Raw genomic sequence first — 24,329 nt, forward strand, 5'->3', positions numbered from 1 at the left:
GCAACTTGCACAGTTTTTATTTTTGCTCTTCGAGACAACACATTTGTAGAGTTAATGATAAGAGACGAACGTGTGATATAGTTCAGTTGTCACCAGAATCTCGTACAGAATGTCTGATCGTATCATATTTTAATGTGTTGTAAATTCATCAGTTTTTGCTTTGAGATCATATATTTATTTTATAAATATATGTGTTTGCGCGTGTGTGTGCGCGTGTGTTTGTGTGTGTGTGCACGCAATAAGTCGTAAATGTCCCTCATTGCATTTTAGAAAATCTCAAAATGATATATATATATATATATATACACATATATATATATACACATATATACATATGTGCAGTGCAAAATACAAAGTAAATAAAAAAAGTATAAACTTTTCAATGTTGTTATAGCCATGAAGATTTGTCATCGAAGTGAACTGTGACATGAGCCTCAGATTGTAGTTTATATTTCATGTATCATTGTTTTACTGGTCAATTTACAACACCTCTTCTTTAAACATGCTTTGAGGAAACTGTTGCATAAATGCGGGAAATGAAACTCAGCCTGTGGTCTGTATCAATAAATGACCAACAAAAAATAGTGATCATGAAACTAGGAGACGAGGTAACAAAAGAAGCCTGTTTCCTAACTGGTTTTATGATAGGTGTCGTTACTGTATTTGATCTTTTTAACCATGATTTCTGAATAAGATGTTGCAGCTGATGCATTTCAGGAATCAGTGTGTTAAACTGACCAAGAGGCCGTAAATAGTAAATGAACAGGGTTTATATAACTTTCCTATACTTCACATCCATTACTTCAAATAACTGTTTACTACTTACACACTGTACTGTATTTCCATAGTGACATGAAAAAATGTGTTTCAGTTAGTGCAAAAGCAGAAGAAGAAGCAAAGAAAGCACAAGAAATAGTGTAAAGACGAATCTTTGACCATTCTTCCACAAGCGTATTTGTGAGGTCACACCCTGATGTTGGACGAGAAGGCCTGGCTCTCAGTCTCCGCTCTAATTCATCCCAAAGGTGTTCTATTGGGTTGAGGTCAGGACTCTGTGTGGGCCAGTCAATGTATCCACACCAAACTCTCTCATCCATGTCTTTATGGACCTTGCTTTGTGCACTGGTGCATAGTCAAGTTGGAACAGGAAGGGGCCATCCCCAAACAGTTCCCATAAACACACTTCTTAACCTTGTGGAAAGCCTTCCAAGAAGAGTTGAAGCTGTATAGTGTATCTCAACTCAAGTTCAAATTTAAAATTTTAAGTAATTTTCATTATAAATAATTCATCATTTTATTATAAATATGATCAGCATTATTAACTCAACCTAAGAAGATCTGTCAGTGAAGGTTCAGGTCGAGAGATGAAATTTACTACAGGTCCAGTGTGTAAGATTTAGGTGAAAGGATCTATTGGCAGAAATGTAATGTAGAATAATCCTCATGATGTTTTCACTAGTTAGTTTCATCTAAATTGTGTGAATTGTAGTTTTCTTTACCCCAGAAAAGACTCTTTATATTTAAATACTTTATATTTACATGGAGGGGACCCTCTCTACGGAGGCCGCCATGTTTTTTACATTAGTCCAGACTGAACAAACTAAACACCTTTTGAGTTTTTATGACAACTGAAGCTACCACAGGTTTTTTTTTCATGCTTGGAAGGAGAGGGTGAGGTGAGGGGTGTTCAGCTGCAACATGAAATTTCAACACTACATATCACAAAATTCTACACACTGTACCTTTAAAAGACAAAAATGCTTTTTATATACGATATATTCATATTTCTGAAGGAGAATTTCAGGGACACAAACGGTCTGAGCATCTGAGGGCACCTGGGGAAGCTGATTTGTCGAAGTGGCTCTGAGCAGATGTCAGGTTCAGGTAACCCACCTCCGCCGATCGAGACAGAGCTGCAGCGATTGAACAGTGACGGGGAGAAGTCACATTTGCCTGCTTGGTACGATGATTCTGAGTCTCATCTTGGGTTTCAGAAGGCTTAGGTGTCATCGCTCTAGAGACACAAACATTTTATGATGTTTTATTTTATCAAACAAATTGGTTTAGATCTGGTTCTGAAATGTAATCAGACCTACCTTGAAGTCTGAACACAGAGAGATGTAAAAATATGCTGAGGATGATGTATTTTCTTCATTTCCTAATAAAAGAAATCAAGTATCCTTGTTAGATAAATAAGTCATTCCAGAATAAATCATATCTTTCAATATCAGTGAGTATTTGATGAGAGCCTGACTGACTTATTGTTAGGATGATAACATGTGGCCTAAGACATTTAGCTTTCTGTGTTTATATTTGCTGGTATAAAAAGTATTTATTTTACAGATGTTTACATTTTATGTACTTCAGTTCTCCATCTTTGAGGCGAGTACCAAAACTAATCAGAACAATTACATTTAAGAGACACTACATACACCCAGTCATCAGGTCATAGGGAACTCTTAATGAAAACAAAAGCAGGCTGTTTTGATTATCTGGTACTGATTCTTTGTACTGATTTGAAAGTGAGAAGTGTCTGTTTTTTTCCACTCCATATACATAGAGAGGATGTGGTTGGGCTAGTTAACAAAAAAACCCTCTTTGCTGCTGCAACCACTGAGGCCAAAACATCTCAGCTGCTTCAATCTGGCTGCAGTAAAGGTGATATGGGCCAAACTTAAAAAAATCGAAGTTCACGTGAAATACATTTTTCTCAAGGATGGTGTATGTACATTCAGGTAGTCCTCATCACACTGACGTATGTCCAAGTGTTCCGTCACGATTGTCAGCTAAGACTGACTCATGATTGGTCGAGCATGTGTATTTATATGACCTCATGTATTGTTTTATTCAAACTCTACATATTTGGTTGTATTTGTGTTTTCTTTTTATTTATAACAGAGTTTACAGTTAAACTGTAAAATATTATGCCTCAATTAATTTTTTTGTCAAGATAATGTTATAATAATAATAATGATGATGATTTCGTAGAAATCCTCACCATTTTTTGTAGTATATATATATATATATATATATATATATATTTATATAGACCAATATATCCCTATCGGAAATTCTTTACTACCCTGAGGACGTCTGAGGCATTATAGGCTCACAAGTTCGCTTTTAGTCATGTCCCTGAGTCAGAGGGCAGCTGATCTGAAGTAGCTTTAAAACTACAATAACATGAAGAACAGCAGCTCCAGATCACAGCCTACATTTACAGATAAAACAGCTGTTACTGCTTCCAGTACCTCAGCAAAGTGACGTGACTGCTGGCTCTGTAGGATTCGTTCCAGGACACTCAGCTGATTTGACATGTGGATTATTTTCTCTCCCAGTTTCTTGTTTTCCACCTCCAGAAAATCCGCCCTTACAATCAGAAAAAAAACACCTTGTCTTCTTCAGTGAACACACATGTCACAAAAATGACTTTTGCTATAAACTGTGTGTGGACTTATTTAGAACCTGCACTTGAACAAAGCAGCAGTTAGATTTGTGTCTTTCTTGTTGTGCTCCTCCTCGTTGAGCTGCTGTAACAACTTCGACCTCTCAGCGAGTAGTTTGTCATTTTCTGCAGTTATACTCACAACAAGCTCTTTCTCCTGGAAAAGACAAACATTTACAAAAAGTACAATTACCATTGAACTTGACTTGTTTCTATGCGTACACGTTCTTTTTCATCTTATTTTCAATACCTCTCTACAGCAATTTTTATGTTCATTCTTCTTCTTCTTTGTTCGGTTTATTGGCGGGTGGCAACCAAAGTCAAGGTGCATTACCAGCATCTACTATACCCTCTTCCTCATTGTATTGCTTCATGTCTTTTATGTAAACTCTAGAAAGAAAGACAAAGCTGCAGGTTTACCTTTGTTAATGAATGGGAACACAGGGACAGCTCACGCTCGAGACCTTTTATCTTCTCATCACGCCATGTGGTTTCATCATCAAACCTTTGTTTGGCCCAACTCACTCTGGCCTTGTGTTTTTCCTTCATTTCGTGGTATTTGCTGTCAACAGATGGACAAATATACAACATGAGTCATGATTCATATCAGGGTGTGAAATGCAGATTTTCAAGCTGTGACATTGTCAATGAGCTGATTTCCAAAAATCAAATACAATTCAAATGTACAATATGTCACTTTGGCCACTAGGGGTCTCTCAATAAAAACAATAACAGAAGACCTAGTTTGATGATGTCATGAAGCAGCGTGGGATCATGGGAGTCTACCTGATGCAACCCAGGTATGTTCACAGATGAGGTAATGTAAAGAAGTTTTATTCATGTTACACAGCAAACAGCAAGTAATATATCAGAATCCATTTCTAGTGACCAATAAAAAGAGCAGCGGGTTTAAACAGCTGAATGGCTAACTGACTAGCAGTGTGATTGTCTCATGTTTTTCCTATGTTTGACCCGGAAGTTGAAGCAGAGACGAACAAAGCCCCAGGTAAAGCAGATATGATGCAGTTAATAGGCGACCAAAATTAAACGTCCCGTTACCAAGATCTCTCTGAGTCTGAAGTGTTTGCAGGTGTCACGGGCCTGTTACCTGCGCTCTTTGTCGAGGGATTTGAGGGTTTCGCAGATCTCCTTCTTCAGTGTCTCACACTCATCTTGGCTGGACAATAGATTTCTGACTGAATCCTCACCAAACTCCTGCGAGACATATTCACAGTTTGTAGATTAGGAAAGTCAGTTTGGAAAAATCAAAAGAATTTACAGCTTTATAGTTTAACACCTGGATGGTAACTGTTCGTGTCCTTTTGCTCTGATAAAAAGAACACAGCACAGGAAGGCCAATTAGTTCTGGTATATTAGCAGCATATGTAAGATATTACCTTATTCAGTGTGTTTTCCTTGTTCAGCTTTTGCTCTTTACTCTCTTTGGTAAAGGAGTTTTCCTGTTTCAAGTTTTCACAGTGTTTTAGATTTGCCTCTTTTTGATTCCAAAAATCCAGATGCTGCTTGAGATAATGTATCTGAAGGGGTGAGAAAAAGTTTGGGCATGATTTATGAGTATATCTGTTTTTTTGATACTGGATTGATATTATGTATATTTAATACATTTATTTTTTACTTCTTAAGAATCTTTTAACATACAGATTGACTTACCTGTGACTCCTCTAAAGTGCATCTCTTCTGAGCACTGAGCTTATTTTGTAAATCTCTGCAAACCTGGATGCTCTGATTCAGTTCAGTTTCCCGCGACTAAAATCACAACAAGAACAACAAACAGGGTTTAACTCACAATAACCTCATATCTTGAGCTACATTTGCTGAAAGTGATGTTTGTATTTGACTCTGTGTCCTTCTTTTGAAAGACTGCATCAGTATAAGAACAATAATTCCATGCACAAAGAGGGATGTTGATGATGGGTGTCACTTTCTCTTGTAATGATAAAGAAAAATGTAATAACTAAAAGCATTTACTTTAGCCAGCTCATTGTCGTGCTGAGCCTGAAGCTGCACAGTGTGGATCTGCTGCTCTTGTTCCTGCAGGTCGGACTCTAGCTGCTCCGCCTCCTCCTGCAAAGATACAACCTGAGACAAAAAAACAACATCAAACCACAGGTGTCGTACGATCTGATAGGTCCAGCAATCAGTTTGACTCAACCTTGAACCTACTAGAAGTTGCAGGTCACAAGTCAAGGTAACTTCATAAACTTTTTTTTTTTTACCCTTGTAAACACAACATTTTAGGAACACCCCGAGAGAATCATTTTAAATCTGGCTCAAATTATCATTTGGACTCAATGAATCAATGATTTGATTTCAGTGGTCAAAGGTCACAGTGACATCATATGAGTCTGGAAAAATAATATACGTAGACTGAAACTGCACTGGTTGGTGGAGGCATTTAACCACTGCGCAGTAATTCTTGATTTCTTTATCGATTATTATTTATTGTTTTTTTATTTTACACAGTTAATTGTCTGTTTTAGTTGCAGTACTTTTCTCAGTTTTCACGCTGCACTGAGCCAAATGGACATAAATCAGTAAAGAAGTTGTTAGAAGTATAGATTCACATTTTCATTCTACAAGCCAACTTTTCAGAAATTTCAAAGAAAACTGACCATGGGATGTTGATCATCATCATCATTATATCTTACCATCTGCTGCAGAGACCTTTTTTCAGCATCCAGTGAGCGAACTCTGTTCCTCAAAACTCTGATCTCAAAATCCAGACGATCGTTCAGCTCTTTGGCCTTTCGCTGTTCCACCGTTTCTTTTGAAATAAAGTCAGATCATGTGATTGTCAGACTATCAATAATACATATTATAAAGAATGTCACTGTTACCATGCAGAATTTATATACATATAAATATATATAAAACTGAATGCTTGCCCATTCCTAAAAAATGCATTCAAGTGATGAGAGACAAAATTCATGGTTCTCGTTTCAGGCAAACCGTTATTGTGTGTTTGTGTGTGCTCGCCCTTTATACACTTGTGATCTGGCTCTGCCTCTCACCCAGTACACCATGGAATAATCTCCAGCTCCCAAACAGAATCATCCTAGACACAAAGTATTCTGAGCGATGAGAGTGAGATTGTAACCCCGAGCTTTTCTCTCCGTTGCATTCAAAAACACAGAACTTTCTCTGAAAAAACAAAATTAAAGAATACGCATAAAAAATTTAATCTCACCAAACATCTTGAGTTTTTCCACCTCCTGCTGCGCTGCCTGCAGCTCAGGCTCTGAAAAACACAAACGATGGAATAGAACGCAGATGTTTGCACAGAACTCTTGCACACAAGTTGCTGCAGAGATTGGAAACTTCGGCTTTAGTTCAGAGTCTCTCTGGCTTTTGTATGATGTTAAAATAACTTTGGAAAGTTGGTAACAAACAAATATCGATTGAGGATCTGACTGAAAGTTTGCGATGTTTCTCTTTTTCTCAGGACCATCGCAGCCTTGATTTAAGGATGAATAAAAGCATAAGGAAAATCACAGTGACAGCAGCATACTGTATTATGGCCATGAAAACTCTCTGTGACACTTATCTGGAGCTGATCACCTTCTAATGAAAAGTTCTAGATCTTGTGTATTCCCTTCAAATCACAGTAGAAATCCCAGGATGCACGTGTATATTAATAATCTGTATTACATGGGGATATTGTACATTTATAAAATACATCTATATTGTATTATATATTGTTATTTTAGGTAGTATTCCTTTTTTTAAATCTATTTTTGGAGGTTGTGTTTTTAACTGTTTCTGTCTGTTTGTTGGTTTCTTGTTTAGCAGGATTATGGTGAAAACTACCAAAATGGATTTTCACCAAACCTGAAGGAGGGATGGGGTCTGGGAAAAAAGCCCATTCAATGTTGGTGTAGCTGCAGATTAAGGGGCCGACTTTTCAACATTTTAATCAATGTTTCAGGGAATAACGCACAGATCTTGACTTGACAACATTTAGTGGGCTGATATTTCTGAGTTGGGGGCAGTTTGGTGTGGATGAAAATAACTTTACATCATGTGTAATATTTTTTGGGTCTCTGCTGTAATTTGTGCACCTTAATTTTTCTATTCTCATTTTTCTTCCTACTTTTTCCCTCTTTGTGCTGCTGTGTCAAATAAAATGTCCCTGCAGAGTATTAATAAAGTTGCTGTTGTTGTACCAAAGCCAAGGTAATGTTTAGCCCACCATTCAAAGCGTCATCAGCATGTCTAAAAGCAAACACAAGCTCTGTACTTATTCATGCATCTTGTGTGACTCTGCTGTGAGTCCATCTGAAGATGCTGAATTAAACTCCCAGAGAGATAAGAATTGACTTTTTTCCTCTGTTTCACAGAAAATGTTAAACCTCCCTCTCACCATAAGTCTTTTGGGTCAAGTGTGCCGAATCCAGCTCATCAGTCAATCGTCGGATCTCGTTGTGGGCCATGGCCAGCCGGCGGGAGCCCTCCTCTAGGTCCCGCTCCAGACGAGAGCACTTCCACTCCACACTGCTCGACTGGCCGCTCGAATGTCTGGCCTCAGCCTGCAGAGAGAGACACCAGTCAACCGACAACCAAGATCACAGCGGCTCTGAAGCAAACCAGTAAGTGCAAAGAGAGGAATCTTCAGAATTACATGCAAGAGACCTTGAGAAGTGCATGAGATCAAGACACACATGTGGCGTTGTGTCTTGACTTTCTTCTGCCATGCAAAGCTCCCTAGTTTGAGCTGGTAGCAGATCTTAATCACACTGGAACAAAAAGAGGGAAGCAGTTAATGCTGAGTTTTTAACAGACAACATGCAAAAAAATCTTCACAGTCACACATGCACGTTGATAGTTTTTAGTATTTGTTAATATTGAAACAGGATGCAGTCACATGACTGTAAATCTGAGTACGTACAGGAATAAAAGTAGGTTTGCTGTGTGAAGCTTTGTGGAGCCCAAATAAGAGTCTCCTCCAGGGACTATGGCTGTGATGTGGTGCCCTCTTGTGGGGAGATTGAGGGATGAGATGAGATCACAGAATCACAGAGTAAATCATTTGATCGCAGAGAAATAATGTTTCTAACAACTGCAGAAATCTCTAGAAGATATTACGTCATGAATCTGACTGCATTATGACTTAATCGTACAAGAAATATCACAAAGAGGAATCACGTGCTTCAAAAGACAAATAACAAAGGAAGAATCAAACTTTCACAAAATCCACTATTTTCTCATATGATGGAGAGTAAATTCTTGTACATTCCTGACTGAGAGCTCTGCGTGTTTAGGCTCAAAGTATCAAACTAAAAGTCAATGAACTGCAATGTGACGTCTGAGCTGTGACTCTCACTTTTAGATGACCTCTACCTTTAAATTGTCAATGAAAAGCATCAGAGGGGTGATGAATACCGACCTGTAAGCTCTAAATACCCCAACCAGACAACATTCGCTTTCTAAATTATTATTTTATATTGTAATAATTTCATAATGATGAATGACAGTGGGGCATCATTATCCTATTATATGATCACAAGTTATTGTTCAATCTACATAAGCCTCAGGTCCTCTAGTCCAACAGGAAGCAAAAAACATTCTGACTGTTCAGTGACTTCATCATGACGTCACTTTTCAGAGGAAATACAATGATTGGGAATAATCTTACTTGTAGACACATCTCAAATGATCCTCTGGAGCCACGGCCAACATGCAGAATGTGTTTACAGAGATTATGTTTCTGTTGATCTTGATCTTTGACCTTTAAACAATCAGCTCCAAAGGTTAATCACCTGGAGTTAAACACCTTAATGGTCCTTTGACACACACAGACAGGGGAGTCATTAAATGAATAGATGTTCGTCCTCTGACCTCTCGTCCGTTGCTCTTGGAAACCTGTGTCTCTGTCCTCCGTGGGCTGCCGCTGTCTCCAGCACTCATCAAGTTGTTGCTGTTGTTGGTAAGATGCTCACTTGTCTCTTGCAGCGAGGCCCTCTCCACTAGCAGGTACGCCACCTGCTCACTGGGGCTGCTGTGAATCAGCTCTGTGAGGCCCTGCTGGTACAGCATTTTAGCCACCTCGCTTATCTGGGCGTCTGTCTCAGTAAAGAGGGAGAGGAAGGAGACTGGTTTTATTTCACTGCCGCTGTAAATGTGGAGGCTGATCTTATCTGCTGACCTTGTTCCAAGGGAGCGGTCACATCAAGTTAATCTACCCCACTAATGGCTTTGTTTATATAGTATTTTGATTTACACATCTTGCATGCTTGTATGACTTTAGATTACTGCTAAAAACAAGATAAGAAAAATCTAAATGACTTCCTCAAAATATTTGAAAAAGTCCATTTAATTTTAAATAGAGTCTGACTGATTTGAGATGTTGTGGTCAATACTAATATTAGAGAGTAAAAAGTTTCAGATACCGATTTGTCGACATGTTGATGATATAGAGGCTGAATTTAATTTGTGGCAATGATTCCTTCATTATCAAATAAAGGAATGTAATTAAAGCTTGATATTCTACGATGAATATTGTTATAAATAACAAAGTAAAAAGAAAACACTAAGACAACAAAGAAAAGAAAAGAAACACAATTTAAGTAAAATTTCAACATAGATGCACATTTTTCTGTATAGTTTTCCACAGTTTTTTTAAAAACTTAAACATAAATGCAGATATGTCTTTGCAAGTCTCAAATCCACTTCTTTATGATTAATCGGTCAGGCAATAATCTGAAGATAAATATCAACACTTGGAAGTATATATTGAAATATTAGAGAGAAAGACTCAGAGGTATGAGTTTTAACAAGCTCATGCTATGGTGATGTGATTAATGTGTACAACCTTGAAGGGAGATTAGCTGCTGCAGCTGCTCCTTGAGCTGGTCGTTCTCGTCTTGGATCTGCTGAGCCAACACGTCTTTCTGCTCTGTAAAGATGCGAATCTGCTCCAGGGATTTTCGCACCTCACAGAAAAACAAAAACATCAGACGTCTCCAGACTTTGACATATTCTTTCTCCAGCTGACAAAGTTGGAGATGCAGTAACTTACCTCTGCCATCTCTGCCAAGTGTTGTGAGCGCTGCATGTCCTGCTCCCGGGTCACTCTGCTCAGACAGGCTCTGGTGCTCTGGAGGCCACGCCATAGAAAACACAGCTGAGCCTCTTTAGGGGAGCCGGGAGCACATCCCTCCTCTGTCAACCATGTGGTGATCTGCTCCAGCTCCTCCTGTGGACAACATGGGTCTCATTTCATACAGGACATCATGGGTGGCTGTGGCTCAGGAGGTGAAAGGGTCATCCATTAACCAGAGGGTTGGTGGTTCAATCCTGAAGTGTCCTTGGGCTACTGAACCCCAAACTGCCTGACGTCTGTGATAGGAAAAGCTGAGTATTGAAGTGCTGTCTGAATGAGTGAATGTAACTTCTACTGTAAAGTACGGGGGCCCTGAAGTCCAGAGAAGGTCTTACTATATAGAAAAGGCTTGATGCTGATTGAATGTCTGGTACTGTCTTTGTGTTTTTGCACTTTGAGTGGTTGAAAAGACTGGAAAATGTAACATATAAGTACAGTCCAATTATCTGACTTGGACTTTAAGGAGGAGAACATGTAGTTTATATAAAAGTGTGAGTGTCATTGCCATTTTCTACAATTCAATCTTCTGAAACCTGACATGCAGACATCGGAGGTCACCATGAACAAAAGTGATGTGAAATATCTGTGTCACCTCTCAAGGATTAAAAAAATGATATTACATGATCAAGTTATGGGTGCCATAATGAAAAAGTAGCCAACTTTGCATTTCATTTTCTCAAACATTCTACAGTAAAACTTCTGAAACTCAGTGGGGCCATGAACAAGAGTGAGGTGAAATATCTGTGTCACCTCTCAAGGATTTTCCTGTGTGACAGTGTTTTCATCCCAAAAATGGCTCCAAAAAGAATCCTGACAAACTACAGACAGAACTGACACTTGTGTTGACTGTGGTTAAACTGTCTGCGCTTTGTGGGGAGCAGCTGTGTCTCTGTGGCGACAGCTGGAGCGGCTTCTGTTGAAATACTCATTCCATGTGTTTATGTGGTGCATGAAGAGCAACAGATCGTAATGATGAGAGTCGTATCAGGATGGAGAGAGAAAATTAAAGAAAGAAAAGAAAGTGCAAAGAAAGTGAGAGGGAAAGAGAGTGAAGTGCAAAGAAAGAAAGAAAGAAAAGAAAGTGCAAAGAAAGAGAGCGAGAAGGAAAGAAAGTGAAATGCAAAGAAGGAAAGAAAGTGAAATGCAAAGAAGGAAAGAAAATAAAGTGCAAAGAAATAAAGAAAGAACGACAGAAAATGAAATGTCACATCTGCAGTTGAGTTAAATCGTGTTCTTACCTCTGATGAATCCATTAGTTTGGTGTCGACAGAAAAACCCTCACACTTTGGATTGAAGTTGTTTTTCTCGTCGCTGTCATGGAGATGAACGTGTCGTCTCGTTCCAGAGCAGCAGCAGTGACGTAAACACGCGAGCAGACCGTTACTTTAACGATTAACATCGATGCGTAACGAAACAATACAACGCGCAACTGTAACTCTGCGAACTTTTGGGATTCTTCAACAGGTCAGAACTAAAGCAGCCTCGACGTAAGACACAGCGGTAATGAGAGTAAAGTGCGTGGGATCGATGCTGGAGCTGTGTTCAGGAGAAGGTCTTTTTCTGTGGTTTGGGTTAGATCGGTTGTTTCCTCCTCACACACTGAGAGTTGTCCGTGGGTCCCTGAAGGCGTCTTCTGGGACCTGTAACAACGTGAGTAGTTTGGAGTCCTCGGTAAATATCAGGAAAAACGACGAGTTGTGTGATGGTTTGTCTCATTTGTCTCTGTTCCTTCAGTCGTTTTTTTTTGTTCTAAGATACAACAGAGATGTATTGTTGTACATTTTTAATCCACTGCATGTTTGGATGGTTACTGCAAAAAAAAGAAGCCAAATTGGTTTGGCTCAATTATGGCCCAAATCCTGCAGGCAGGAGGAAATAACTGGGCTCAAGTAAGTTTGCCAGACTTGTGCCAAACCTGTTTGGAATGACGCCCCAGAATCAGCCCAAGTACAGTGGCCCGGGTCGAGCTGCTGAAAGTGAACCGGCAATGATCGTACCGGGCATCAATCGATCATTCAATGGACTTTACCTATACTGGCCGGACATGGGTTGCCAAAACCCAACCAACATTGCCAGCATCAGGCTGAATTCAGCTCAACAGAACTGTCATGTGCATGTTGGCCCAACTCTGGAGGACGGTTTTACCAGAACCCATATTCAAAACTTACAATAAAATCTGAAGCATTATTTTTGAAATTTAGACCACTCAAAATATATCACATAGTTCATATTAGCACAACAAACAACAACAAAATTAAAATACTGCTCACACGTTTATTTGACATTCATAATAATCCACAATGTTATTAATAATAGTGTAACACTGTGGTGTATGCATCTGATTTGGCTGCAGCTGCTGGTAAATTGTTTACAGTGTGTTCAGTACACAAATAACAAAGCAAATCAACTTCTCTGTCAGTGCAATCTATATGTGGATGAAACAGTATGAAAATATCAACACAATGTGGGATTTGAATTACATTAGTATCACCTTTTGAACATATATTGCTGTATTGTTAGTGGGTAGTGTTACATTATGTGTGTTAATATACATATTATATTATTTAATGTTTTTATTATTGTACTGGTGAAAAAGACGTTTAATACCTTTCCTAGTGGGACATCATTTATTAAATAATGATCACTCTAACAGTTTATAAAATAGAGTTTAGACATCATTGGATATTCTTTCTGAGGATTTCATTTTGTGTGTTGAGCTTTGGGTGGTCTGAGATTTCCCGCACGTTCACAGTCAGAAGTGGGCGGTTAATTAGCCCTAATTTCCTGCCTTTCAATCACTTCACTTAGATAAGAGTGTGGTGGTCTGAGCTGCAGAGCTGGATGCACAGTATGAGTACCTGGTACAAAAGTCTGTATTTTACCATATAAAATCCAACCAATGCAAACCCTCACATCAACCGCTGTTAGAGTTGTGATGTTTCTACTGTCTGAATCTTGTTGCCTCTTCCATACACTCTGAATAATGGGTTCACCTCCTCATCTTGTGTTGCACACTTTAATGCAGATCACGTCTGCTGTATAGCTTTAAAGAAAATGCTCTGTGTTGATGCAGTTCCAGAGGAATGTTACTTTTGGTGCTGAGTCGGTCCAGACCACAGATTTGAGGGGGAGGGCAGGGAAAGTTTAGAGGAAATGGGTGTTGAGAACTCCTCCTATATTTGACTCCACATTCCTCCTCTGTACCCTCGTCTCCATAGTTTTGGAGCAGAGGCGTCTGAGAGGGAAGAAAGGGCACCAGGAGAGGACAGCAGGAGAAATACAAAAATCAAAGACGAGCACTGATGCAAAAAGAAGCTGAAGGGTAAGAACTTCATCCAAACACCTTGGTTGTATTGAGTTAAACTGAATAGATGAACCTGGGTTTGCTGTCACTGACACAGCTCGGTGTATGCATGATGAAACTCTTGCTCAATGGGATGCAGGTCACACCCAAATGTGACCAAATGCTAACAGGACTCTTGTTTGAGCGTCTGAGATGCTCATCTTGCTCCTCCACAATGATACTCTCTCAGTTTACATTGTCGTTACTCCTGCTCTGTCTGTGCCAGGTACGTCCAGCGCTTACGTAGACCAGATGTAGAAGTATGTAATCAAACCCATGCCTCCCTCAACCGTCCACAATCCAACAGCGACAGTGACTTCCCTCTATGGGCAGAGCTGGATGGGAAAGACAAACGTGCAAGGCAAAGAGTGCCAGCTTCCAAGAAAGTTAAAAGTTTAAATCTAGCACTTGTAGCCTTTTAATTGGATACAATTATTTGTGAAACCAAAGCATCAGTCTTTCTTTCAGGCCACAGAAACATATGTGCAATATACACAAATAATACACTAATCTGTACAAAAAACCCTTTTTAATTAATTTAGCTACAGATAATATCAGTTTTAAACAAAACAATAGAAAAAGTCCTGAAGTACTTTTTACTGGTTAGGCAACTTCTGTCTTTACCAATCTCATCCACGATGAAGAGGAAGTAAAACAGGACCAATGTATTATAAATAATGTGACTTCCTCATCTTTGTGCTGATAATGCTCAAAAAATGTTCTGATGAAAAACATAGACAGGATTATATGAGTAATACAGGATATTTAATGTATCTGAACACTTATCCACGCCTCAAGGACTCATCAACTTTTATATCATCATTAGTGTTCTTGTTTTCATTACATCTTAATGTGAATTTGTTGACTCTCGGAGGTAATCCCATTATTTTGGGAGTTTAAGGATATTTAGGTGGAGGCTTTGAATTAGCCCAATGCATTGCATCTGCCTTGCCTGCAGTGTATATTATTATTTGTAAAATTGTTATGTATTTATTCTAATCAGGGCTAAATCATTTTTTAAAATCTAAAATCTATAATTTCACACTCTTTAAAAGAAAGACAGACAGATAGATTAATATACTGATCCCCGGAGGGAAATTAAATTGTCATAGAAGCCAGGTATATCAAAATACATTTAAATACAAGGTAAAAAAATACACAAAATAGAAAAGGAAATACTAAAAGTGCAGTGGAGGTCCAAATAAACATTTGAAATATGACAGAATGAGAGATTAAATAAATAAGTTGCAAAGGAAGTTGTGATACTGGTCTGCAAACACGGCTGGGGACAACATTATAATGAAATTAGGATGCTAATACTAATACTTTAAAGACTAAGTTATAAAAATGTTTCCACAAGTTTAAGAAAACTCAAGGTATTTCTTAGTTACTGAACTTCAAGTGAAATGATTTATATTTTAAGTCAATTAAAGAAAAAGACCCATGTTAGACCATATGTAGATCAAATTTCCGACTACATGTTTACAGAGGTGGTAGTGAACCGATGATGGGATGTATTCCCCAGAGACTGGACGGGCTCTGGAGATCCTCCACACAGTCGGGCTTGTGGCTCGATAAATGAGCAGAGATTGTCAGTGTAGATGTGAGGAGCATGATGAAAGAGGTGAGAGTTTCCCTGAGAGGCAGAAACAGGAGGAGGAAACTGCTGGCTGTTTAAAATGACATGCAAGGAAGTCAAGGCAATGACATGACTGTTTGATTTGATATGAATCCACCTGACTCCAGGTGGAATTGTCTCGTTTTATTATCTATAATCGCACCGTCTCTACACAGGATAACAGAGTCTTCCCACATCTAACGGCAGCCATGGTCTTCCTCCTAGTATCCCTGACTGTGCTACATCTGGCCACCTTGGCCATGCTCCTCATCTCCACCCTGGAGAAGGTGAGATATTAACTGGTGTGGTAACTTGTACTGTCCCCATTTTGCCAGTACATGTCACTCTTAATCCAGGTATGATCTTAAGGCTCAAAGGTAAATAGACAGTATTTACATAGTGCTTTTCTACTTAAAGAGCTTTAAGCAGCACAAATCGACAGTGTCGGTGCAGCCGTCAGGAGCAATATGAGGTTCAGTATCTTAACCAAGAACTCTGTGAAAAGCAGAATAAAACTGCCGGGGATCAAACCATCAATCTTTGGGTTATTGGATGACCTTCTCTACCTCCTGAGCCTCAACCAGAGGAAATTTAACAGAAATGCTGCAGAACAAAATATTACTTTTGTACATGAAGTCAGAGGGCTACTGTCTTTTTGAAATCTGCTGCATTTTAAAAATGTCTTTCTTTCTTCCTCTCTTCCTCCCTGCAGTCCTGGTGGATATGGGCTGACTCAGAAATCTCCGACCTCTGGTATAACTGCTTCCATGACAACTCCACAGAGACCTGGCTGTGCGCTGCTACAGACGAAAGCGGTAAATTGTCAAGCTGTCCATTTGTTCCAGCAGGTTTCAGTTTATACGATGGTGATGTAAATTGTGTCCATATGACTGAGTGTGTCAGTGTTGTTGTGAACCTGTTCCCTCAGACTGGCTGCAGTCGGTCCAGGCCCTCATGGTTCTCTCTGTGGTCTTCTCCTCTATCTCCTTCCTGGTTTTTCTGTGCCAGCTCCTCACCATGTCTAAAGGAGGACTCTTCTACTTCACAGGCTTCTGTCAGGCCTTCGCAGGTGTTTTCAAGTCTTATTCCTTCATCTACATAAAATTGTGTAAATTAAAATGCCACAGTAGTTTACATTATTCATTCATTTGAGAATTATTTTTCCATGCATGCTCACAAAGAAAGTGATGTGTATTTTGGGATTTCAACATTGTGAGTCATCTTGTTGGCAACGTATCCAATAAGAAGTATCAAAACCAACAATGAAGTGATTGTACAAACAAGTGTTGTCTGTGTAGTCAAACCCTGATGTGGCTTATTCCTCTTTAGAGCTCCTTGTTATCCAAATAGTGAGCCACACAGTGGCTAACTAAAGGAGAATTTAATGCTTGATCTGTTGTACTGAATTACAGTACATTGTACAGGTCTATCTATTGAAGAGAGTGTATGTATTGTAGTATGAACGCGGTGATATGAGATCATTTGAACTAAAGCATTTTCATGCTCTTGCAGGCTGCACAGACTTTGCCGCCTGCCTCATCTTCACCTTCCGCAGAAAGGAGATCCTAAATGACACCAGAGACCTGAGCAAAGGACACTTTGGCTACTGCTTCATCCTGGCGTGGCTGTGCGTCCCTCTGCTCCTGGTCAGCGGGGTCCTGTACGTCCACCTGCGCAAGAAGCAGTGAGAAGGGAAGAACACTCGTTAGGAGTCCCCTCACTTCAGTCACCACCCAGTTAAGAATCATGCAAGGACATAAAATGACTGAGAAGGAAATACCTCTGTTTTCTTTCTGACTCAAGATCCACCCTGTCGCGCTGCGCGGTATGCGAGACATCATGTCATCATGAGGGCATATCATTCAAGAACAGCTCAAGGGAATTTACTGAACCTCAGTCATGTTGTGAGATAAAATGTTGACAGAGATCTAGAACCTAGAATGATACTCTCCTTATGAAACTACATTTAAATTCAATAGAGCCTGATTTCATTTTATTGTTTTACTCACTCACAGAAATATCAATGAATTATTCTCTGAGAAATCAATGAAAATGTTGAAAAATGCCAAAAATAGCAATATTTAAAAGTCTCTGATCCAGATCTGCACAAAATATTATTTAGGTTCTTCCCTGGGTCATGTCCCATCCCTTTAACGGAATTCAGTTTTGTAGTTTTATGCACAATCCTGCAAACTATTCAACAAACAGATGAAAACATAACCTCAGAACGTGAATGAATAACTTTTGTGAAAATATGGAGCCTGAATTACTTTTGTACATATCTGTGTTTACCTATTAAAAACACTGGTTCTTGTCACTTTATTATTTGTGTCAACACTTTAGCACAGAGCATTATTGTGCTTAAATCTGTGTAAGTCCTGCTTTGTTTTGTGTTAAGTGCTGTATTTGTGACAGTGCAGGTGCAATCCTCCGCCACGATGCTGTGGTTGCACAAGGGTGTGCCGTCTTTCTCACTATCTCATTGTTTGGTGGAATTTCTTGTATACTTTTTTAAAGCATGCCCATAGATTACTTTAACAGAGAGCAAGAGGAGAATTATGTAACAAACTGGTTGGGGGGGCAAGGTTCACAAAAGTATTCCACACAAAAATATAAATTTACTTTTACACCTCAAGTCTGGAGGGAAGAGTCCCAAAAAATAGAGTGTTATTCCAATTATTATTCCGATATCAAACCTCATATGTTTGTAGGAAGACAGAGAATCAGATACTGTATTTATTGAAAGTGCTGTGGAAGTCAGGGGAGGTGCAGCAGGATGGTAATCGTGTGTGTGATCAGCACCCTGATCTGTCAGCTGCACAGATTCTCAGGAATCTGAGAACAATGTTTGTTACAAGGAGTGGAAGCTTTGAGAGTAGTAGGACGACATTCAGGGGAGGAGACACATGAAAAGCTGCAGCGTCTCAGAGCTCATGAGAAGTAGTTGAGCCTGAGAGACGAGAGGTGAGTTTCACAACCTGTTCATTTACTTATTTTTTATTTTGTTAAAACTTGTTGATTTTCTCTTCACTCAACATGAGCAGGGGAAACGGCTGCTGCAGAACACAACATTTACTCAGGACTGAACTTGTGAACCCTGAACAGGATTTGTCAGTGAGGAGCAACGTGATTCCAATAAGACAGAAACATCCAGACATCTGGGTCCTATAGGTAAATCTTACCAACCAGGAAAAAGTATCTTTTTTTTGTCAGAAAGATGAATGAGGAAATAATTTTGAGGATGACATGAGCTGGCCTGGGATGGTCTCATCATTACACAACTGCAGTCACTAGTGGGAACTTTGAGAGGAGCAACTTTTCCCCCAGAGACACACCAGACTGCAGTTATGTCAGACTCTAGGGAGCAGAGCCTTGATGAGAACGTAGTGTTCCTGGAGGTCACAGAGTCTTCTCCAGAGTTCCTCTACAGTGAGAGGGAGCGTCAGGCGGTGGAGAGGCTCCTGAGCGCCGGACCAGAGGCCTTCTACAGCTCCATCGGCACAGAGCGCTCTGGCTGTTTCCTGTCGCCTGAGGAGGTCAGACAGATAAGCAGCTGGGCTCAGGACTATCGCTTCAACCAGCAGCAGGTGCGCTTGGAGGAGGATGGAGGGGAAGGCAGCTCACAGATGGAGGACTTCTGCTCTACCTACTTCCCTTGCACCTCCGACACACCGGCTCCAGACCTTGACCTGGGCTGGCCTGAGAGGGGGCCCTGGCTGATGATGGGGAGCATCACAGTCCACACCAGCCCACCTGCTGACGGAGAACCCCCCGTCAGAGAGATAATCCGACAGCACTTGCAAAGGGCCACCCAAGTATGCAAATATAGATTTCATTGTGTGAACGAATGTCCCAAATGTTTTAGGGTAGAGGTGAAGTGATAAGTGAATCTGAGGGATATAGATACTTTAATGCCTGAGTATTGAAATATTCTGAGATGTTGTACTTTGAAAAGAAAAATTTACTTTGGGCTTCACTATAAGACTCAATAAGTTAATAGATTAACTAATAGATTAAGATGCACAGCTTCAGTTTTAATGTTATACCTGAAGCATCCTACAACTATGAAATGTTACAATAAATTCTAATTACAATTTCACTGTTAGATTTAACTCAGGTAGTATTTGATCCCTTTTTCTACTTCTGCATCTGTGATTTTCACCTGTCAACAATAAGAAAAAGCAGGTTTTCAGTTTTTGTAAGTACCATTTTCAGTAATCCAGCCAATTACAGACTAAGTAACATTTGCTCTGGAACATGTGCTCTGCAGGTAATTGCTATTGTGACAGACAGATTAACAGATGGTGCAATAATTGGTGATTTACACAACGCTGCCTCCCGGGGCGTCCCTGTCTACATCATCCTGAATCAGAGATCCATTCAGGAGGATTTCATGCTCAACAGGCTGCAGCATCCGGTGAGTCCCCCCCCCCTCCAAACACACACATCTAGCAGCCATCGTTGTGTGTATGTTTACACAGCAATAAATGAACTAGAGATTTTATTTGGCTGAAATCAAGCAGCACCAGTCTCCAATATCAAAACTCTATATTATAGGGATTCTGTCTATCATGACTGAAAGTGAGCATAGATCAGTATCATTTAAAACCTGAAACACAGCATACGCACTCGAGAGCTGTCCAATAAACTAAAGTGTGTCTTTCTGCTCTGGCATGCTCATGTTAGGAATGTGCCGTGTTCTTTTAAGAGCAGATGGTTGAACTGGTTGCACAGCATTCAGTGGTTCCATTAAGGTGTCAAAACTCTGCCTGATGTTAAGAACAATATGAAAACAATCCCATCTTCATAAATACTATCCGTTAAATTATTTAACATGAGTGAAAAGTTATAAGTCTTCATCAGTGTCTATAGTTGAGCTTGCAGACTTTTTAAATTTCTTAATTATACTGGTACGTCATGGCAGTGCTAATCAAAAGCAATGTTTGACTGAAGAATCTCAACTATTTAGCCGCGATGTTCATGGAGCCCTGAGAATAAACTGGAATGACTCTCAAACTCTTAATCTGGTGCCATCAGCATTCAATCACATTTTTTACTAAAGTTCATATCAGTATCTAAACTGAAACAACGAAGAAGTTTGGGGTTTTTTCATTAAAATATTTGGGTTTGACAATAGATATTATTCTGAAAATATCACACTGAATATATTAAAATCATATTATATATTAAAATCAAAACTGCTCCATATAAGAATCTGATAGAAATGTGGTCCACCTAGAAACTCTATCAAGATCAAATCTGATGCTGTTATTTATGAGGAGGATTGGTTGTATACATGTATGTATACATATATATGTACTGTGTTTATGAATATGTTGATGTCACATGATGTGAGCACTCATTTTCGTGCATTAATAAATCCACAAATGAAATATGGCATTAAAGTCCCTGAGATCTGATGCATGTTGAAGGGATGTAAATGTGTTTTTCTGATCGGAGCTTGTGTGATGCAAGAATTAAATATCATGCTGCTAACTCACCAAGCTAAGATCATGAGAGACATGGTAAAAAAAACAGTCAGCATGTTGGCAATTTCACTTGGGGCATCTTAGCATGCTTCCATTAGCATTGAGCTCAAACCACATTCTGTCTAATTATAAATCTTATGTATAAAACATGATATTACACATCATGGACTTGAAAAACTCCAAGTTCCAATGTAATTCAGTCTTCAGTTTCATCTTGAGCTTGTGATTTGTCAGAACATCCGAGTCCGTGTTCTTGGAGGGAAAGCCTTCTGTTCCAGGACAGGAAAGACGGTGGTTGGTGAGATGAAAGATAATTTCCTTCTGGTGGATTTGGAGACAGTAATTCATGGCAGCTACAGGTAAACAAACACAATTTCATTTTTGATTTCCTTTAAAATAAGTTACAAACACTCCTTTGTTCTCTGCAGCCTCACATGGACCGACGCTCACCTGCACCGGCAGCTGATCACCGTCCTCCGCGGCCCAGTCGTGGACTCATTTGACCAGGAGTTCAGGATCCTTTTTGCTGCTTCGCTTCCAGTCGCAGACACACCGAGAGTCGCAGAATCCCACGTAACTGTGACTCAAAAGCTAAGAGAGTTTTCAGATCTCCGCTTCCGAAAACAGCTCTCATTTGACCCTGAGATCCTCAACCCTCCATCTCCACCTACTGATTCTCTCCTGGACTGGGAAGCCATGGGCGTTGTCCAGAGAGAGGGTAATTTTCCTGAGAGTCCTAGTGATCAACATGAGGAAATCGTGTTCAAGGAAATATCACAGAAGAATAACATGCTGTTGAGTAAAAATGCAACCATTATGGATGATTTCACCAGCAGTGGAAACCATTTTGTGGATAAAAAAAGGTAAACAAACCCTTTTAAATTAACCACTTTAAGACATATGAGTGAGTCCTTTGTTTTTTAAAACTACTTACTGAAAATTGATTTCAATATAATTCCTGTTTTTTATCAGTATGATCGACACATTGTTTGCAGGACCTTACTGACCTTATTGTATTCGACAGGGTAAACGCTCATAACTCTCCAGTGATAAACCATGTTCCAGATAAATCAACAATATTCAAGTGAGTCTTGTTTCCGCCTAAATACATGGATGAACAGTAGTGACATTCTTTTTCTGATGATGTTTCATATAATTTTCCATTTGATCTTGATTATTTTCATAGCAGTATAAAGCCATCAACAGCAGACCTAACCCCAGAGAGAATGAAGAGGTAACAAGCAAAAGATAAAGTAAACACATCGAATTATTGTGGAAATGTCACATTTAATGAAAATATGTTGTTTTCATCTAAAGGGTGGAACGCATAGTAGAAAAAACTATTTCCAGGCAACTCTCCAAAGAGAAGAGAACCAATTTAGGTGACCGAATAATGACGAGAGTTGATGATAAAACAACAGAACCGATGCACAACATGGTCATACTTTCATCTAATAAGAGAATAGAGACATCGAGGAGGGGTCTCTGTGTGGAGGAGGAGAGCCGCATGGATGAAACTGGCTCCAAAGTGGAGAACACACCATCTTCTAGAGTAAGTCGCCAGCCTTTGCAGTCAAAATATTTGTTTTAACTCTGATGTGAAATGCCACTGTGGAAACTGAGCAGCATTTCTCTCCTCAAAGAAACCCATAATCCTGAGGGTGCCACAGTCTGAGAGCTTCAGCTCTCTGAGCGACATAATGAAGAGGATTCAGCCTCAGCAAAGCTCTTCAAGGCTGCTCAAGAAAGAATCCAACACTGCAGCATCGGACTTGAGCCAATCCATGATGGACCTGAGTGTACACAAAAAAGACACACATCAAGACTGGAGAGGAGTCCCAGTGCCAAGGTTTAAGGCCAGTGTAAGTGTGCAGACTTGTGTTCGCTATGGTTGAAATTTAATCTGATCATCATTATATTCATGTAAATGCATTTGCTTTTAGAAAATGTGTGATATATAGATTTCTATTTCAGGAAGATACAGGTTGAGGCCTTTATGACCTGAGTTGTGTACAGTTCAACCAAAGAGGGAATTATTCTTTTTAAAATTTGAATACTTTGATAAAGATAAAATAAGTGAACAGGTTTTTCTCATTTCACTGTTACTGTTCTAAAGATTGATTTCAACTTGCACAAAGTAATTCATTGTTTTAGGTCATGAACACTCAAAGTGCCTAAAACTCAAAGTGATGCAATGTGAAATTACTAACATATTTTGGCTTCTGTTTCCTGGGTAGTGCTTTGACTCGAGTTTCATGACGCCTGCTTTCACTCTGATGAAGAAGAGGAACGATGACTTGAAATCTTCGTTGTACAGAACCTCAACAGACTTCCTGCCCAGAGAGCGGCCCCGCAGCTCTGCTTATGGTCTGAATATGGACTGGAGGAGGTCGCTGGCAGAGAGGGAATTAGGGGAACAAGAATGAGAACAAAAATACAAAAGCAACAACATCTGTCACTGACGACAGGTGGCAACCAGGATGGTTCTGACCATGCAGTGTAAATTACCCCAAATAAGCCATACTGTTACTATGCAGGATGTGTTACTGTTTTAAATTCCGATGTGACATCCCACTGAATCTGATTATGAGAAGCTTCACTGTTTGTAGTTTACTTCATGTTTAAATAAATAACATAGTTTTGTTCGAGCTGCTCACAACGAATAGCTGCTTTAATCAGTAAGATTTGCAAACGAGAAGAAGTTACACTTTTTGATTGGAAATTTCAATAGGTAGGATTTTATTAAACCTTCTGCTAAAGTTGGTGGTTATTTTATTTTTCAGTATTAAGGTTGGGACCTACTGGACCTACTGCAACATTATACAACATGATAAAAAGACAATAAAAGTCAGATTCATGTACAAGTGCTGATAAGATGCCAACTGAAGCTTCACTGAAAAAATAAAACAACAGGACTGAAGCTAAAACTCCAGACTCAAGCGTCATCACTTATATGGTTTGTCATTGAAAACTTTGTTGTTTTATTTTAAGTCAGATGCTTTTTAGACTCACAAGCTGACTGTCTCACTTCAGGCCAAATATATCCAAAGGAAGACATGGAAGGTTCCAGAATTTGAAGTGATGAGAAATATTTCTGACAACAATGTGAGAAAACTGTTGAAGAGAAAAGAACGAACACCCACAAGTGTTTCATCAGCAGCACAGGCGTAATAAAAGATTGTGTGTAGAGCTACCTGCGGCTGCTACAACTTCAACATTTTAAGTTTAAGTCCTGAGAGACAAATGTCAGGCTGGGGTTGTGGAGATTAGAGTATTCAAATATTGGTTTCGGAAGAGAGGGAAATAATGACAGT

The 24,329-nt window shown here is 39.4% G+C and overlaps 3 protein-coding genes across 10 annotated transcripts; 2 read left to right on the forward strand and 1 right to left on the reverse strand.

The window, feature by feature from the left end:
* Position 1: 1 nt before the first annotated feature.
* Positions 2-11,950, reverse strand: LOC109638602 (coiled-coil domain-containing protein 30). Of its 3 annotated transcripts, none has more exons than XR_011244712.1 (17): positions 11,804-11,950; positions 10,482-10,658; positions 10,275-10,395; positions 9,302-9,525; positions 8,352-8,438; positions 7,827-7,992; positions 6,654-6,704; positions 6,115-6,230; positions 5,435-5,545; positions 5,117-5,212; positions 4,843-4,983; positions 4,554-4,660; positions 3,866-4,007; positions 3,588-3,602; positions 3,252-3,369; positions 2,097-2,158; positions 2-2,014 (listed from the first exon to the last, which is right to left on the reverse strand). XR_011244712.1 is itself a non-coding variant. In XM_069535604.1 (17 exons), the coding sequence occupies exons 1-17, from the start codon at positions 11,816-11,818 to the stop codon at positions 1,801-1,803; spliced, it is 2,085 nt and encodes a 694-aa protein (XP_069391705.1). In that variant the 5' UTR covers positions 11,819-11,950; the 3' UTR covers positions 2-1,800. The 3 variants fall into 3 exon arrangements, 2 of the variants coding, with proteins under 2 accessions (XP_069391705.1, XP_069391708.1); XM_069535604.1 differs by having other exon boundaries at positions 3,466-3,602; XM_069535607.1 differs by lacking the exon at positions 6,654-6,704 and having other exon boundaries at positions 3,466-3,602.
* Positions 7,929-17,848, forward strand: emp3a (epithelial membrane protein 3a (MAM blood group)). Of its 4 annotated transcripts, XM_069535624.1 has the most exons (7): positions 11,948-12,029; positions 12,142-12,215; positions 13,784-13,887; positions 15,703-15,813; positions 16,239-16,341; positions 16,455-16,595; positions 17,039-17,848. In XM_069535624.1, the coding sequence occupies exons 4-7, from the start codon at positions 15,736-15,738 to the stop codon at positions 17,212-17,214; spliced, it is 498 nt and encodes a 165-aa protein (XP_069391725.1). In that variant the 5' UTR covers positions 11,948-12,029; positions 12,142-12,215; positions 13,784-13,887; positions 15,703-15,735; the 3' UTR covers positions 17,215-17,848. The 4 variants fall into 4 exon arrangements, with proteins under 4 accessions (XP_019957224.1, XP_019957225.1, XP_069391725.1 ...); XM_020101665.2 differs by lacking the exons at positions 11,948-12,029; positions 12,142-12,215 and adding an exon at positions 7,929-8,052; XM_020101666.2 differs by having other exon boundaries at positions 11,733-12,215.
* A 538-nt stretch (positions 17,849-18,386) lies between these two features.
* On the forward strand, positions 18,387-23,967 carry fam83e (family with sequence similarity 83 member E). 3 transcript variants are annotated; one of them, XM_020101528.2, is made up of 10 exons: positions 18,387-18,490; positions 18,632-19,341; positions 19,797-19,943; positions 21,250-21,374; positions 21,444-21,878; positions 22,040-22,099; positions 22,202-22,249; positions 22,333-22,567; positions 22,659-22,877; positions 23,253-23,967. In XM_020101528.2, exons 2-10 carry the CDS (start codon positions 18,874-18,876, stop codon positions 23,439-23,441), a joined length of 1,926 nt encoding a protein of 641 aa, XP_019957087.1. In that variant the 5' UTR covers positions 18,387-18,490; positions 18,632-18,873; the 3' UTR covers positions 23,442-23,967. The 3 variants fall into 3 exon arrangements, with proteins under 3 accessions (XP_019957087.1, XP_019957085.1, XP_019957088.1); XM_020101526.2 differs by having other exon boundaries at positions 18,415-19,341; XM_020101529.2 differs by having other exon boundaries at positions 18,415-19,341; positions 22,205-22,249.
* Positions 23,968-24,329: the final 362 nt, after the last annotated feature.

The sequence above is a fragment of the Paralichthys olivaceus genome, chromosome 2 (assembly GCF_024713975.1).
Source record: "Paralichthys olivaceus isolate ysfri-2021 chromosome 2, ASM2471397v2, whole genome shotgun sequence".
Taxonomy (NCBI): Eukaryota; Metazoa; Chordata; class Actinopteri; order Pleuronectiformes; family Paralichthyidae; genus Paralichthys; species Paralichthys olivaceus.

Coding starts and splice junctions, on each gene's coding strand:
- LOC109638602 (XM_069535604.1), bottom strand. Junction 10,396..10,481: donor ACTTGGCAGAGATGGCAGAG/GTAAGTTACTGC, acceptor TTTTTCTGTGAG/GTGCGAAAATCCCTGGAGCA. Junction 7,993..8,351: donor GCAAACCTACTTTTATTCCT/GTACGTACTCAG, acceptor CTCTCTCTGCAG/GCTGAGGCCAGACATTCGAG.
- emp3a (XM_020101665.2), top strand. CDS start 15,736: ATGGTCTTCCTCCTAGTATCCCTGACTGTGCTACATCTGGCCACCTTG. Junction 16,342..16,454: donor CGCTGCTACAGACGAAAGCG/GTAAATTGTCAA, acceptor CTGTTCCCTCAG/ACTGGCTGCAGTCGGTCCAG. Junction 16,596..17,038: donor CTTCTGTCAGGCCTTCGCAG/GTGTTTTCAAGT, acceptor ATGCTCTTGCAG/GCTGCACAGACTTTGCCGCC.
- fam83e (XM_020101528.2), top strand. CDS start 18,874: ATGTCAGACTCTAGGGAGCAGAGCCTTGATGAGAACGTAGTGTTCCTG. Junction 21,375..21,443: donor GTAATTCATGGCAGCTACAG/GTAAACAAACAC, acceptor TGTTCTCTGCAG/CCTCACATGGACCGACGCTC. Junction 22,100..22,201: donor GATAAATCAACAATATTCAA/GTGAGTCTTGTT, acceptor TTATTTTCATAG/CAGTATAAAGCCATCAACAG.